Source organism: Scylla paramamosain, chromosome 34 (assembly GCF_035594125.1).
Source record: "Scylla paramamosain isolate STU-SP2022 chromosome 34, ASM3559412v1, whole genome shotgun sequence".
NCBI lineage: Eukaryota > Metazoa > Arthropoda > Malacostraca > Decapoda > Portunidae > Scylla > Scylla paramamosain.
Window position 1 is genome coordinate 2,072,501 of NC_087184.1, and position 15,000 is coordinate 2,087,500.

The 15,000-nt window shown below is 44.9% G+C and overlaps 1 protein-coding gene across 4 annotated transcripts in view; it reads right to left on the reverse strand.

The window, feature by feature from the left end:
• Positions 1-15,000, reverse strand: part of LOC135090030 (LIM/homeobox protein Lhx1-like) — a 137,643-nt gene that overhangs the window by 25,786 nt on the left and 96,857 nt on the right. For all 4 annotated transcript variants that reach the window (XM_063986262.1, XM_063986260.1, XM_063986263.1 and 1 more), the window contains exon 3: positions 6,590-6,795. In XM_063986262.1, the coding sequence (XP_063842332.1) occupies positions 6,590-6,611 (22 nt within the window). In that variant the 5' untranslated portion in view covers positions 6,612-6,795. The remainder of the gene's footprint in view (positions 1-6,589; positions 6,796-15,000) is intronic.

A 15,000-nucleotide genomic window follows, 5' to 3' on the forward strand; every position in this document is an offset into this window, starting at 1 on the left:
TCTTTCTCTCTCTCTCTCTCTCTCTCTCTCTCTCTCTCTCTCTCTCTCTCTCTCTCTCTCGTCTTCATCGTCTTTTTGCTTCATCTTTCCTATTTTCCTTCCTTTCTCTCCTCTTTATTATTTTCCCCTTTCTGTGTCATTTTCCCTATTTTTTTTTTTACTTTGTCGCTCGCGGTCATTCTCATTTTAACTTTTCCTCCTCTTTACTCTTTCCTTTCCTTTCTTTCTCCTCCCATCACGTCTTTCTTATCCCTCCCTCACTCTTTCTCTTCAAGTATTACTCTTTATCTCCCTCCTGCACTCATCACATGTATCTTTTTCTCCTCTTTAAGCTTCCTATCTTCCATTATTTTCCTTCATCTTCCTTTGCTCTTCCACTCATCTCCCTTTATTGTACCTCTCTCCCTCCTCCTCCTCCTCCTTCTTTCGTGACAAGTTTAGCAGTAGGAGACGCTGGTTTGCTTTGTAAATGAAGCCTAGAAAAATATATTGGCATTGTCTATCTTTGTATCTATCTAACTTGAGGCGTCTTCGTGGTTATTTTTCCAAACGTGGTTCCTAATGTAGGTTTTGGTGTCTGTCTGTCTCTCTCTCTCTTTTCTCTCTCTCCATGACTATTTTCTAAGGCCATAGAGATGATTAGCCGTGTTCCCAAGAGTGTTTCTCATTTCAGTAACTTAGAAATCTTGTCAGTCGGTCACTCACACTGTAAAAACATCCTTAAAAACCCGTGTAGCTGCAACTAGAGCCTTTGAAAGTAGTAGTGAGGTTGTGACAGAAAGGTGCTTCAAAATACGAGCTCTCTCTCTCTCTTTCTCTCTCTCTCTCTCTCTCTCTCTCTCTCTCTCTCTCTCTCTCTCTCTCTCTCTCTCTCTCTCTCTCTCTCTCTCTCTCTCTCTCTCTAGCCTAATGAACTTGGATTAAAATAAACAGAAAAAAACAAAAGAAAAAAATCGGCTTGAGACAATTAGACATGAGGAGGAAAGACGGGAAAGGGTTGGGGGGGTGAAAATTTATAGCTGCTGAAAGTTGGGGTGGCACGTCGCCCCCTACAAGCCCCCACAAGCCTTCCCCTCCCGCTACAACATCTTCCTCCCCGTACCATTAATTTGAAGGGGCGAAAGATGGGAAGAGGAGGGGAGGAAGAGAGGGAAGGAAGGAGATGAGGTAAGTAAGGTTTCTCTATAGTGACGAAGAAAGATTTTGGTTAAAGTTTTTTTTTTTTCTTAATTAACTGACTGGAGGAGGAGGAGGAGGAGGAGGAGGAGGAGGAGGAGGAGGAGGAGGAGGAGGTTGGTTTATATTCACGTGTCACATTGGTTTGAGCTTGATAATAAGTTGTGTAGTTTTAAAGTGTGTTTCTTTGGCGTCTGTCTCTTTCTGTGTGTGTGTGTGTGTGTGTGTGTGTGTGTGTGTGTGTGTGTGTGTGTGTGTGTGTGTGTGTGTGTGTGTGTGTGTGTATATAAAGTCTGTATTTTTGTGTCAATACGTCTGTTTGTCTGCACTCTCTCTCTCTCTCTCTCTCTCTCTCTCTCTCTCTCTCTCTCTCTCTCTCTCTCTCTCTCTCTCTCTCTCTCTCTCTGCCGTCTCATTTAGCCACATTCCTCCTCCGTCACTTGTAATGGGCCGGCGGCATCTACTTGAGACACTGAGCAGTAAGTGCCGGAGGATGCGAGGTCTTCTGTCACACTGGCGTTATATTAAGGTCGATTTTCGTGTTTAGTGATGCTGCGTTCCCTCGCCGTCACTAGAGGCAGGGAGAGGCCAGGGAGGGGAAGGATGGGGCTGAGAGGGAGGCAGGAATGACAGATGGAAGGGAAGGGGAATGAAAGACAGAGAAAGTGAGTTGGTTAGGAAATAGAGAAGATAAAAATGAATAAAAGAATGGGATGAAAGGAACGAAAATTTGGAATGAAGGGAGGATGAGAAGAGAGAGAGAGTTAAGAGTGGACTATGAGGGGAGGGGAGGGAAAGAAGTAGAAATGAAAAAAAAAAGGAGGAAGGAACGGCGAGAAGAATGCGAAGATGAAGGGAAAAGGAAGAATGAACAAGACAATACGGAAGGAAAAGATGAGACAAACGAGGAAAACGGGAAGCATGAAAGATAAATAAACATATAAAAAAAAAAAAAAAGACGGATGGAGGGATTAAGAGAAGCTCGTGATGGTGATAAATGAAGAGAAAACTGAAAAAAATAACAAATAAATAAATAGGAAGATAAGGAGAGGGAAGTCAGTGAAGAAAAGACAAAGTTGATGGGATAAGCTACGTTGATCTTCACTACTCGTCTCATCAACCTATACAGCATGGCGCCCTCCCCCGGGACACAAGGCTACTGACCTCAGGGACTTTCAAGACACTCATTTATCGACCAGACTGAAGGCAGGATGAACAGCTGGGAGACACCAACTTCCCCCGCTACACATTCAAACCGAGACCCGCTAACTTGTAGGCAACCAACGTTCGCTGATCCACGGAAGCGCTTGGGAAGGAAAGAGAAGAGAGAAGAGCGAAATGAGTGAAGAGAAAGATGTAAGAATGAAGGAAGCGCTTGGGAAGGAAAGAGAAGAGAGAAAAGCGAAATGAGTGAAGGGAAAGACGTAAGAATGAAGGAAATGGAGGTAGATGAAAAAGAAGGAATCGATGAGAGAACGTGAGGGTGTAGGAAAGGTAAAGTAAAGGACGTGAAGTGAAAGAAATTAAGAAAAATGAGAGGGAAAGAAAAAAAGGGAAACGTAGGGATATGATGGAAGTAATGAAATTTAAGGAAACTGAAGGAAAACAAAATAATATGAAGAAAAGTGAAAGAAAGTGAGGAAAATTAAGGTAAATGAAGAAGAGTGAAGTGAAGTGAAAGGAAGTGAGTGAGAAATTGTTTTCATCACCATGTCAACTGGTCTTAGAGAGAGAGAGAGAGAGAGAGAGAGAGAGAGAGAGAGAGAGAGAGAGAGAGAGAGAGAGAGAGAGAGAGAGAGAGAGAGAGAGAGCACACAAAGGTAAAAAATAAGAATATCACTCCAGGTTTGTGTTCACACCTGAGTGATCCGCTTAACAAGGTGTGTGTGTGTGTGTGTGTGTGTGTGTGTGTGTGTGTGTGTGTGTGTGTGTGTGTGTGTGTGTGTGTGTGTGTGTGTGTGTGTGTGTGTCCGTCCGTGTTTGTCTATATGTGTATGTCTGTTTGTGTGTGTGTGTGTGTGTGTGTGTGTGTGTGTGTGTGTGTGTGTGTGTGTGTGTGTGTGTGAAATGAACATATTGCCTGTTTGAATGAGTACTTGATTTACACATACACACACACACACACACACACACACACACACACACACACACACACACACACACACACACACACACACACACACACACACACACACACACACACACACACACACACACACACACACACACACACACACACAAACATACAAGAATGAAAGCCTACGAAAAATAAAGCTATCTTCCATATATTCCCGCAACTCTCCCCCTCTCTCTCTCTCTCTCTCTCTCTCTCTCTCTCTCTCTCTCTCTCTCTCTCTCTCTCTCTCTCTCTCTCTCTCTCTCTCTCTCTCTCTCTCTCTCTCTCTCTCTCATTTATATTCCGACAGGAGATTTCGCTACTTCTACCTTTTTTTTCTTCATCTTTCTCCTTCTATAAAAGACTAGAAACAACTCTGGGCTCGCTCTGATTAATCTTCTCCGTCGCCGAAGAGGAGGAGGAGGAGGAGGAGGAGGAGGAGGAGGAGGAGGAGGAGGAGGCCAAGCGGTAAAACTAGTGACAGAATCATTTGTTTCTACAGTAGTGAAGTGTCGCGGCGGGCATGGGGAGGGCATCGTGGGGCGGTTATGGTGTGGAGGTGGGAGGGCGTGAGAGGGAGGGCTTGATGCGGTTATGGGAGTGTGTGGTGAGTGGTGGGAGGAGAGTGGTGATGGTGTGGGTGGGTGGGTCTTCTCTTCCTCTTCCTCTTGAAAATGGGAAGATGTGAGTGAGGGGCTAATGTGTTGGGTTTGTTCTTGTTCTTCTTTTTCTTCTTTTTTTTCTCCTTCTTTCTCCTTCTTTTCCTCCTCCTGTTCCTCCTTCATCTTCTTTTCTTTTCTTCTTCTTCGTCCTCATCGTCTTTCTCTTCCTCCTCCTCCTGTTCCTCCTCCTCCTCCTCCTCCTCCTCCTCCTCCTCCTCCTCCTCCTCCTCCTCCTCCTCCTCCTCCTCCTCCTCCTCCTGCAGTGAATCTCTCCTCCAGGCCAGAAGTCAGTCAGTGAACTACGACGGGTTAGTACAGTAGGAAAAGTAATAATGCCGTTGTTATTTTTCCTTACTGGTGTTACTCATTAATTAGTCCTTTTGGGCATTTATTTATTTGCATTTGATTCTTCACGTCTTACCGAAACCGGAAGTACTTCGTAATGTTTATTCGTCCTTTGATTTTTCTCACTAATAAATATTTTTTTTTTTGTGTGTGTGAGTTTTTCATTTCTATCGCCAGCAAGAGTGACGATGCGTGCGTCGTTAAGAAATTAGAACTGAAATGACTGACTGACTGACCGATTCAAGGCGCCACAACAATGGGGACATTATGACGTAGAGTAGTTTAATTTGTAAGGAAAGAAAATTGAATGCATAAAAACCGGTGAAATGTACCTTATAGTTAACATACCCACAAGGCCGAGCTCTGGAGGCCAATGTTTGGGGGATGTTCTTGTTTATTTGCTCTTTTTATGTAAGATGTGCTCTGGCTTAGGGCAACAGAAGGTTATGTAAAAAAAAGAGGTCCACTGAAGGTACCAATCCCAAGAAAGTAAAGTAAAAAAAAGAAAAGAATTATCCAAAAATTTACTGAGTGTCTGCTTGTGGTGATGGTAACGCCTGGTGTGAGTTGTTAGCGATGAACGAGAGGAGCAGTAATTTGATGACCTGATTTTGCCGTTTTTGCATCGAAGACCGTAATTTTTAGGAGCTCAGCTATGTATTTTGTACCAAAGACCGTAAATTTTGCATGTGACTTAGGCATTTCAAATCAGAAGTACATTATTTCAGTATCGAACTTTGTTATTTGATAAGAAGCTGATTCACTCACTTAAAGGCAGGACAAAATTGATATTCTGGTTTACTCATTTAAAAAACAGAGAAATTTATGAACTGAATTTAGGCGTTTATAACAAAGCAAGATAATTTGAAGATTGATTTAGGCATCTTAGCTCCCCCCTTTTATTCATTTTTTTTATTGCATTGTTTATTAAGCGCGGCAGTTTAGCGGTCTTTTGCCCTCATTATTGTCGTTGCTCGGCCTCCGTCACAAGTAGAAAAGAAACCAACAATAATATTTTCCGTTCTTTTTTTGTTAATGAGTTAATTTCTCTCTCAGATTCTTTCGCCCGTCAATATAGTGTTTCATTTCCATCAGTCCGCTATACATAACGGTTTTCGAGGTCACTTCTGCAAGGCGTGAGAAAAAAAAAAAAAAAGTAACGTTTCTATATATTTAATTCTTATCCAACTGGTGTCGCTGAAATGAAGTCATGTTACGGATGTTGTTATGGGAGACCTTTTATTTCCATTTTTCTTTTTCTTATTCCGAGTCATCGTAACATTTGAAGGCGAACTTCAAGAAGCACGCCTTGGTGTGAAAGTAAGCTGCCGTCCTTGATTTCAGTGATTTACGAACAAAGAAAACATCATGTGTTGGAACAGTCTGAGGGTTTGCGCGCACACACACACACACACACACACACACACACACACACACACACACACACACACACACACACACACACACACACACACACACACACACACAGTCTCGTCATGTATATCTGAAATAATACACATACCCAATCATGTACACCTGTAACAAAAACTACACACACACACACACACACACACACACACACACACACACACACACACACACACACACACACACACACACACACACACACATGTATACTTGAAATAAGACACACGTACACACACACGCACACACACGCAGTCAGTCACGCACGCGAGGTCATCACCCTTCTCTTCCCTCCAGTTCTTCTTCCTGACGGGTACGTATGAATCGCCTTCTCGCAGACGCGGGCGGGGCTCCAGTAGGTCGGGGAAGGATGGGGAAAGGCATCAGGATGAGCGATGGCGGCCTGCCTTCTGATGGGCGGCCTGATGGAGGGGCGGGGGTTGGGGGGAAGGGAAGGGAAAGAAACAGGGAAGAGAGTAAAGGATTGTAAAAACCGCTTACCGCTTCCAGCTCCTTCGCCAGCCTCAAGATACCTCCTCCTCCTCCTCCTCATCCACCTCCTCATCTTCCTCCTCCTTCACTCGGTATCGAAATCTCATCTAAATAAACGCTAGTCTCTGACGGCACAGTAAGGTGAGGGCCGTTTCTCCTCTCCCTCCCGCGGGAAGTCGTGCCTTTGGTGTCCCGCCGGGGCTGCCACATTCTGCAAGGCTGTGGTGCGCGTCTCCGTGCTACCCCACTATCCCTTGTCTGTACAGTATTCTCCTGGCCAGGCGCCCTAAGCTTCTTCGCCAGTTTTTAGTGTATGTGCGCCTCCATCAAGGGGAGAGGGCGTCACCTGGTGGGGGAAGCTGGCAACACTCACCCGTCATGGCCTTCCCGCCCATGTAGTCTTGTTTGCAGATGAATTTGTTCTCGTCGAGGACGTAGAGTTCCTCGCCGGTGGAAAGCTGCTTTCGGCAGACGCAGCAGGTGAAGCACTTGAGGTGGAAGACGCGGTCACGAGCCTTCCTCACCAGGTCCTGCGGCGAGATGCCCTGCAGACACCCCGAGCACTTGGTCCCGAACCGCCTGGGGGAGGAGACACGAGAGGATCTTAGCTGGGGCGGGACAGGTGGAGGCGAGGCGGGAACACAGTCACGCTAGCGGAGGAGGAGCGGCGCCACACGCCCTACGCCCCCGCCACGCCGGTGCAAGCGAGGCACCACAACCTTCCCGCCGTGCATGGTAAGAGAGAGAGAGAGAGAGAGAGAGAGAGAGAGAGAGAGAGAGAGAGAGAGAGAGAGAGAGAGAGAGAGAGAGGATATCGGAAGAAAACAAGGAGCAGACGGCGGCGGAAACAACAGAGAGAGGCTCATGAGCCCTGGAACATCGCCACACACACCACCGCCTCCCCGACGTACCGCCACGCCAGCACGCCGCCACACGTGCAACGCCGCAGGAACACTTTGAGGTTACACTAAATTTCCGCCACAGTGCCGCCCAAGTGTGGCTCGAAGAGGGACTTGCCGCCTGCCGCACCTGCTGTCTGTGCGCCAGGGACAAGGGGAGTATCTATGCCTTCCCCCAAATCCCCTCAGAGGGTAGCCACAATCCCCCTTCAAACCCAAAATAAATCCCCTCTAATCTCACTCCCCTCCCCCTCCAGCTCCCTCGCGCTCCCCTCGGCGCAGGTCGGTGTCGATTGCAATTTAGCAACCCAGTGAGCAAAGCTGAGGCTCATCCCATTTTCTCTCAAGTACGGAGGCGCCCAACCCTCCGCCAAAGTTGCCGCGTACCACTTTCCGTCACGCGCGCCGCTAAGCCCTCCCCTCCTCCTCCTCCTCCCCGCCAGCCCGCTCCCCCTCCCTCGCCTCCCTGCTCTACCTTTTCCTTTAAATTCCTCATTTTTTCCCTCACGGCTCAGCCTTCCCGAAATAAAATCTGAAGTGGGGAAAAAATTACTCTCGGTGTCCCAGAGGATAAAAAAAGAGCATCGCATTGGAGGTTTTAATACTGCGGAGAAGGGATTGAGGGAAAAAAATGGGAAAAACAAAAGAAGATCAGTCTTTCCCCGATAGCGGCAGCGGCGTCATCAGTCCCTCCCTCCCTCCCCCTCTCCTCCCCCTTCCCTCCCTCCCTCCCTCCCTCCCTCCCTCCCTCCCTCCCTCCCGTGATCTGCATTTCAGAGGAGATTTTGTGCTTTATTTTGATCAGGTTATTTCCGTGATCGGTGGTCTGTGGCAGGTTTCCCTTCCCCTGGGGCTGGCTGGGGCTTTCCTCCCTCCTCCCTTTTCCCTCACAGCGTCCCCTTTCTCTCTCTCTCTCTCTCTCTCTCTCTCTCTCTCTCTCTCTCTCTCTCTCTCTCTCTCTCTCTCTCTCCTTTAACCTCCACCAGTCTCCTCCACCTCCTCTCTCCTTTTACTCCATTCTCTCCATGCTAAAACTTCTCCCTTCTTTAACTTTTCTCCTTCTATTTCCCTCCATCCTCTCTTTCTCTCTCTCTCTCTGCTAAAATTTTCTTTCCCTCTGCTCCTTTTTCCTCCATAGTAAACTTATCCCTCCCCCTCCCTCTCTTCCCCTTTCCCTCTCTACTTTGTAACTTATCCTTCCCTTTTCTTTCCCATATCCTGTGCCTCCCGTGGTCATCTGAGGCTCTGTTACCTTGTTATTATTATTATTGTTGTTGTTGTTGTTGTTGTTGTTGTTGTTGTTGTTATAACTATTCGTGTCGGGCTTACTGATATGACTTTGTATGTTACTATTACCTCTACTACTACTACTACTACTACTACTACTACTACTACTACTACTACTACTACTACTACTACTACTACAATAATTACAGTAAATATTACAAGAAATACTACAATAACTTATGTCTTCCCTCTCTTCTCCTCCTCTTCCTTCTGCTACTACTACTATTACAACTACAGCTACTACTACTACTACTACTACTACTACTACTACTACTACTACTACTACTACTACTACTACTACTACTACCTTTCCATCACCACCACCACTACTACCACCACCACCAACAACAACAACAACAACAGCAGCAGCAGCATTAACAGAGACGACGTGTGTAGAAGCAAACGAGGAAATCTTACGAAGGCCTTCCCGTGAGTGTCGCTGCCCTGCGTCTGCCTCCCTTCCATACTAAGCCAGACTGATCCTGCTTTGTGGGTTTGTTTTAATCAGGGCGGTGCTAGTAGAGGCGTGGGGAAGCGTGGGGAGGCGTGGGGAGGTGTAGGGTGGGTAGAGGCTGCATTAGAGAGTGGAGTAAGCCGGTGTGTGTAGCGGATACGAAAGAAGAGTGATTATGAAAGGGAATGAGTAAGTGTGAAGAGAGAGAGATGGAGTGATGGGTTAAGTGGGTTTTGGTTATTCTTTTTCTGTCGTATTTTTATGTGTGGGCTTTGTAATCAGATGTATTTTTCTTTTTTTTTGTTTCTTTTTTCTTTTTTTTTTTTTAGTTGTGTTACGAGGTGTTTGCTCTGTCAGATGTGTTTTTGATGGCGGAGATCTCTTACCTGTCCCGTCTGTCTGTTTCTCTCTCTCTCTCTCTCTCTCTCTCTCTCTCTCTCTCTCTCTCTCTCTCTCTCTCTCTCTCTCTCTCAAGCCAAACACAGACGTAGTAAAAAAAAGATTGAATAGGACGCGATCAAAAAATAAATAATTGATAAAAAAAAACCGTACAAGGGAGAATAAGGTTGAAGTAAATAGAAGAGAACGAGGCAGACAAAAAACTGAACGAGTGTGGAAGAGAGAGAGAGAGAGAGAGAGAGAGAGAGAGAGAGAGAGAGAGAGAGAGAGAGAGAGAGAGAGAGAGAGAGAGAGAGAGAAGAGAAGAGAAGAGAAGAGACGGAGAAAAGACAATGGGTATGCAAGAGAGAGAGAGAAAAAAAAAGGAGACAAAGAGAACGAGTATGAGAGAGAGAGAGAGAGAGAGAGAGAGAGAGAGAGAGAGAGAGAGAGAGAGAGAGAGAGAGAGAGAGAGAGAGAAAAAAAGAAACAGAAAAAAAGAGAACGAGTGTACAAGAGAGAGAGAGAGAGAGAAAAAGAAGAAACAAAAAAAGGAAAACGAGTGTGCGAGAGGAAAAAAAGGAATAGACAGAAAAAAAGAGAACGAGAGAGAGAGAGAGAGAGAGAGAGAGAGAGAGAGAGAGAGAGAGAGAGAGAGAGAGAGAGAGAGAGAGAGAGAGAGAGAGAGAGAGAGAGAAATAGAAAAAAAAAGAAAACGAGTGTGCGAGAGAAAGAAAAGAGGAAAGACAGAAAAAAATAGAGGGGGAAAAAGAGAGAGAGAGAAAGAAAAAAAATCACATATATAGTCTGCGCTTTTCATTGACGGGAACTGCGCACTGAGGGGATTTGCGCGTTTTCTATTACGGCCGAGAAATTGCTGACGATTGTTCAGCCCTGACGCTGGAAAATTAGTTTTCATAGAGATTTTCCTGGATGATCCGCGGCGCCTTTCACCAAAAATGTGGAGCAGAAATAGGTAAGCGATAGGATGTCTCGTGTCCTTCTCTCTCTTTTTTCTCTCTCTTTTTTTAACACTTTTCTCATTTTTTCACTCAAAATGCCGAAAATTGGTTCCTTTTATTTATCAATTTTCTATCACGTAAGGCTCGGAGTTCCAGTCGAGTATTGTTGGGGAGGCAAAGGAAGGGAAGACAAGCATTAGGAAGGAAGGAAAGGATAGGACGAGGAAGAAAGAAGTGGAAAATAAAAAAAGTAGAGAATGAAAAGCAACAAGGGAAGGAAAGAGGAGGAAAGGGTAGGAAACGGAGGGAAATAGAAGAGGAGATGGAAGAAAGAGATAAAGCGAAGAAATCAACTCAGAAATGGAAGGATAAAGAAAAGCAGGACGGAAAAGAGAGAAAGATAAATATAAAGGAATGGAAGAAAAAGGACGGGAAGGAAGGAAGGGAACGGATGAGAAGCAAACAAAGAGAAGGGAAATAAAAATGAAGGGAAAGAAGATGAAAGAAAATGGGAGGGAAGAAATAAAAGAGAAATATAGAAAAGGAGAGGGTAGAAAAAGGGGGAAAAAAGAGAGGATAATGGGGAAAAAGAGAGATTTGAAACGTTTCTGGAGAGTGAAGCAAGAAAAGATAGCAGAAAGATGAAAAGAGAAAAAGGAAGGAAGGAAGGAAGGAAGGAAGGAAGGGAAAGTTGATATTAGAAATGGAAGAAAAAAAAAGGTTGGAGAAGGTAAGAAAAGGAAACTGGAAAGAGTAGAAACACCGAGAGAAGGGGAAAGAAAGGGAAAAGGGAGCAATGAAAGTAAAGACTAAAGACAGAAGAATAAAATGGAAAAATATAAAACAAGAAGAGAATAGGGAAGGGGAAACACGAAAGAAGGAGGTGAAAAGGGGGAACAGAATGAGGGAAGGAGGAAAAACTGTAATGATGATGATGATGATGATGATGATGATGATGATGATGATCGATTTTGATCTTTTTTTTCATCTTCACATATCAGCGACATTCTCTCTCTCTCTCTCTCTCTCTCTCTCTCTCTCTCTCTCTCTCTCTCTCTCTCTCTCTCTCTCTCTCTCTCTCTCTCTCTCTCTCTCTCTCTCTCTCTCTCAAGTAGCAACGAGCACACACGAGTATAATTAAGGAACATTAAGGCACAGTTACTTAGGAAAAAGAAAAAGAAAGAAAAAAGAAAAAAAAAGTTACGCACATAAAAGCAAGGTTAGCCAATTAAGTGCACGCAAAAAAGTGTGAAGAAGGAAAATACGAATGTGAATAAGAATGACGATAAGAATGATATGAAAAAAAAAGAAACAGGAGTAAATTTATAGTTGGCAAAAAGAATAAGAAGTAGAAGAATAATGATGATAGTGGTGCTGATAATGATGGTGGTGATGATGATGATGGTGATGATGATGATGCGAAAGAACGAACGAACGAAAGGAAGAAGGAAAGAAAAGAAAAGAAACAACGAAAGGAAAACAAAAAAAAAAACAGAGGAAAGAAAAGAAAAAAGCAAGCGGTGAAAATGATGATGATGATGATAATAGTATGAATGATAAGGATGAAAATGAGAAGTGCCAGTATTCTCACGATGAAAACCATTAATTTATCACCACCACCACCACCACCACCACCAACAACAACAACAACAAACAGCAGAGACAGGCACACATAACATAACCTTGAGACCAGTGCCTTGACTGAGACGAGACGCAACACAACCACAAGCAACCGTCCCCCGCGCGAGACGTCCTGCCACTGTGCTCTATTGCTATCATCGCTGGCTGTAATTCCACTCACTACTTACCGACAGTCCTTCCCTCGGGACGTGAGAATGATACGACATCTTCTTCTATATGTTCCCTTCTTTCTCAGTCCGTCTTCTTTTTCCCCAGAACGCGCGGCACGAATTAGTCGGATAAACGGAGGAAACGGTGATACTTTACCAGGCGGACGATAAACGCAATTTTGTGTGATTGTCGGTTGCATAAAGTGCTTCCGGCGAGACATGACACGGGGATGGAGGAGGAGGAGGGGGAAGAGGAGAAAGAGGAAGAGGAGGGGGAGGAGAGGCATGACTGTGATGTGAAGTAAAGTCCTGACGTGAAGGAAGGCGATATGACGTAGGAAGAGTAGCAGAAGAAGAAGGTGGAGAAAGAAGAGGAGGAGTAGAAGGAGGAGGAGGAGAAGGAGGAGGAGGAAGAGGAGGGAAAGAAGGGAGAGACGGAGCAGGAGGAGGAGGAGGAGGAGGAGGAAGAGGAGGAGGAGAAGGACTAGGACAAGGAAAAAGAAGAAGAAAGAAAGGAGAAGAAAAATGAGAAAAAAACATAAATAAAAACAAGAATAAAAACAACAAAAAAACACCCGAAAATATTGAAACATATCAATAGTAAAAAAAAAGAAAAGGAAAAAAGGAAAAGGAAAAAAAGAAAAGAAAAGAAAACTAGTCACTATTTCAACTTGCTTAGCCGTTCCCTTCACTGACCTGCAAGTAAGAGAGACACAATTGAAAACAAAGGAGGTACTAATTAGCCACCACTAGTACACCTGTCCCTCACCTTTACCTGAGCACCTGAGGACGTAATATCCGCAATGCAGTACAGTGCTTACCTTCTACTACCTTGCCTGCTCCTCCTCCTCCTCCTCTTCCTCCTCCTCCTCCTCCTCCTCCTCCTCCACATTCCCTCCACCTGACTCACTTCCTCTATCAGCGTAATAAACTGTCAAAATTAGTGGTTTGGTAAGCTTGACTTCTCACTGGTAAAAGCGGGTAACTCTTGCAAGCTTCCCCTCCTCTTCCTCTCCTTATGGTCTTTTTTCCTCTTCCTCTTGTCTTCTGTTACTTTTTCCTTCTGTTCTTATTTCTCTTATATTTTTTTTTTCCTGCTACCGCCTTAGCTTCTCTTTTTTTTTTCCCTCCTCCTCTTTCGTTTCAACTCTCCGCATCGTGTTTTTTTTGTTTGTTTTGTTTATCTCCCTTTTTCTTGATATTCTTTTTCCTGCTCCTCTTCTTATCCAGCGATTGGCTTTTCTTCCCCTTTTTATCCTTCTTCCACTCCTCCCCTTCTCTTTGTATTATTTTCTGCTCATTTTCATCTTCCTCTTCTTATCTTTCTCCTGTTATTGCTTCTCTTCATTTTCCTATTTATCTCCTGCTCTTGCTCCTCTTCCGCCTTCTATTCTTCAACTGGCCCACTTCTACCTCTTTTCATTTTCTGCTTCCCTACTTCTTCATACTCTCTTCCTCTTCTCTTCCCTTCCTTCCTCTTCTGTCCACATCATCGAAGGAAATTGGTTTGTATTTTGCTTTTTGCGTGTGTGTTTACTCAGAGAGAGAGAGAGAGAGAGAGAGAGAGAGAGAGAGAGAGAGAGAGAGAGAGAGAGAGAGAGAGAGAGAGAGAGAGAGAGAGAGAGAGAGAGAGAGAGAGAGAGAGAGAGAGAGAGAGAGAGAGAGAGAGAGAGAGAGAGAGAGAGAGAGAGAGAGAGAGAGAGAGAGAGAGAGAGAGAGAGAGAGAGAGAGAGAGAGAGAGAGAGAGAGAGAGAGAGAGAGAGAGAGAGAGAGAGAGAGAGAGAGAGAGAGAGAGAGAGAGAGAGAGAGAGAGAGAGAGAGAGAGAGAGAGAGAGAGAGAGAGAGAGAGAGAGAGAGAGAGAGAGAGAGAGAGAGAGAGAGAGAGAGAGAGAGAGAGAGAGAGAGAGAGAGAGAGAGAGAGAGAGAGAGAGAGAGAGAGAGAGAGAGAGAGAGAGAGAGAGAGAGAGAGAGAGAGAGAGAGAGAGAGAGAGAGAGAGAGAGAGAGAGAGAGAGAGAGAGAGAGAGAGAGAGAGAGAGAGAGAGAGAGAGAGAGAGAGAGAGAGAGAGAGAGAGAGAGAGAGAGAGAGAGAGAGAGAGAGAGAGAGAGAGAGAGAGAGAGAGAGAGAGAGAGAGAGAGAGAGAGAGAGAGAGAGAGAGAGAGAGAGAGAGAGAGAGAGAGAGAGAGAGAGAGAGAGAGAGAGAGAGAGAGAGAGAGAGAGAGAGAGAGAGAGAGAGAGAGAGAGAGAGAGAGAGAGAGAGTGTGTGTGTGTGTGTGTGTGTGTGTGTGTGTGTGTGTGTGTGTGTGTGTGTGTGTGTGTGTGTGTGTGTGTGTGTGTGTGTGTGTGTGTGTGTGTGTGTGTGTGTGTGTGTGTGTGTGTGTGTGTGTGTGTGTGTGTGTGTGTGTGTGTGTGTGTGTGTGTGTGTGTGTGTGTGTGTGTGTGTGTGTGTGTGTGTGTGTGTGTGTGTGTGTGTGTGTGTGTGTGTGTGTGTGTGTGTGTGTGTGTGTGTGTGTGTATGGAGAGTGAAGGCTTAAGGATGTGGATTTAGTACAGTTTATTATAGCTGTAGCAGGTGGAGGCAGGTGGAGTGTCTAGCAGTTGGGGGAAGTGTTGTGATTGTCGCCCGGGAAAGGATGTGGATGTATTAATTTATTTCTTGTTTACTCATTATTATTTCTTTTAGGAAGAACTGAAAGGTCATGTTTTCATTTGATGTGACAAGGACGGAAAGAAAACGATAAAAGCAGGTATATTATGTACTAAGAAGAGATGAAGAGTATATGAGGAGGTGGATGCCAGAGATGGATCAGCCACGCAGGGTGAAGAGGGAGGGCCAAAGAAAACGTTTACGGGTCCAGTGAAGAAAGATATGCGGGTGATGGGTTTAAGAGCAGCAGAATACTAAGTAATGTATAGGCGAGTGTATCCGGTGTGGCAAGCCCTAACGAGACCTCAAGGAACAGGTTTAGATGAAGTACTGTACACTAATGGTCAAAAGTCAATGAACATGTCGCA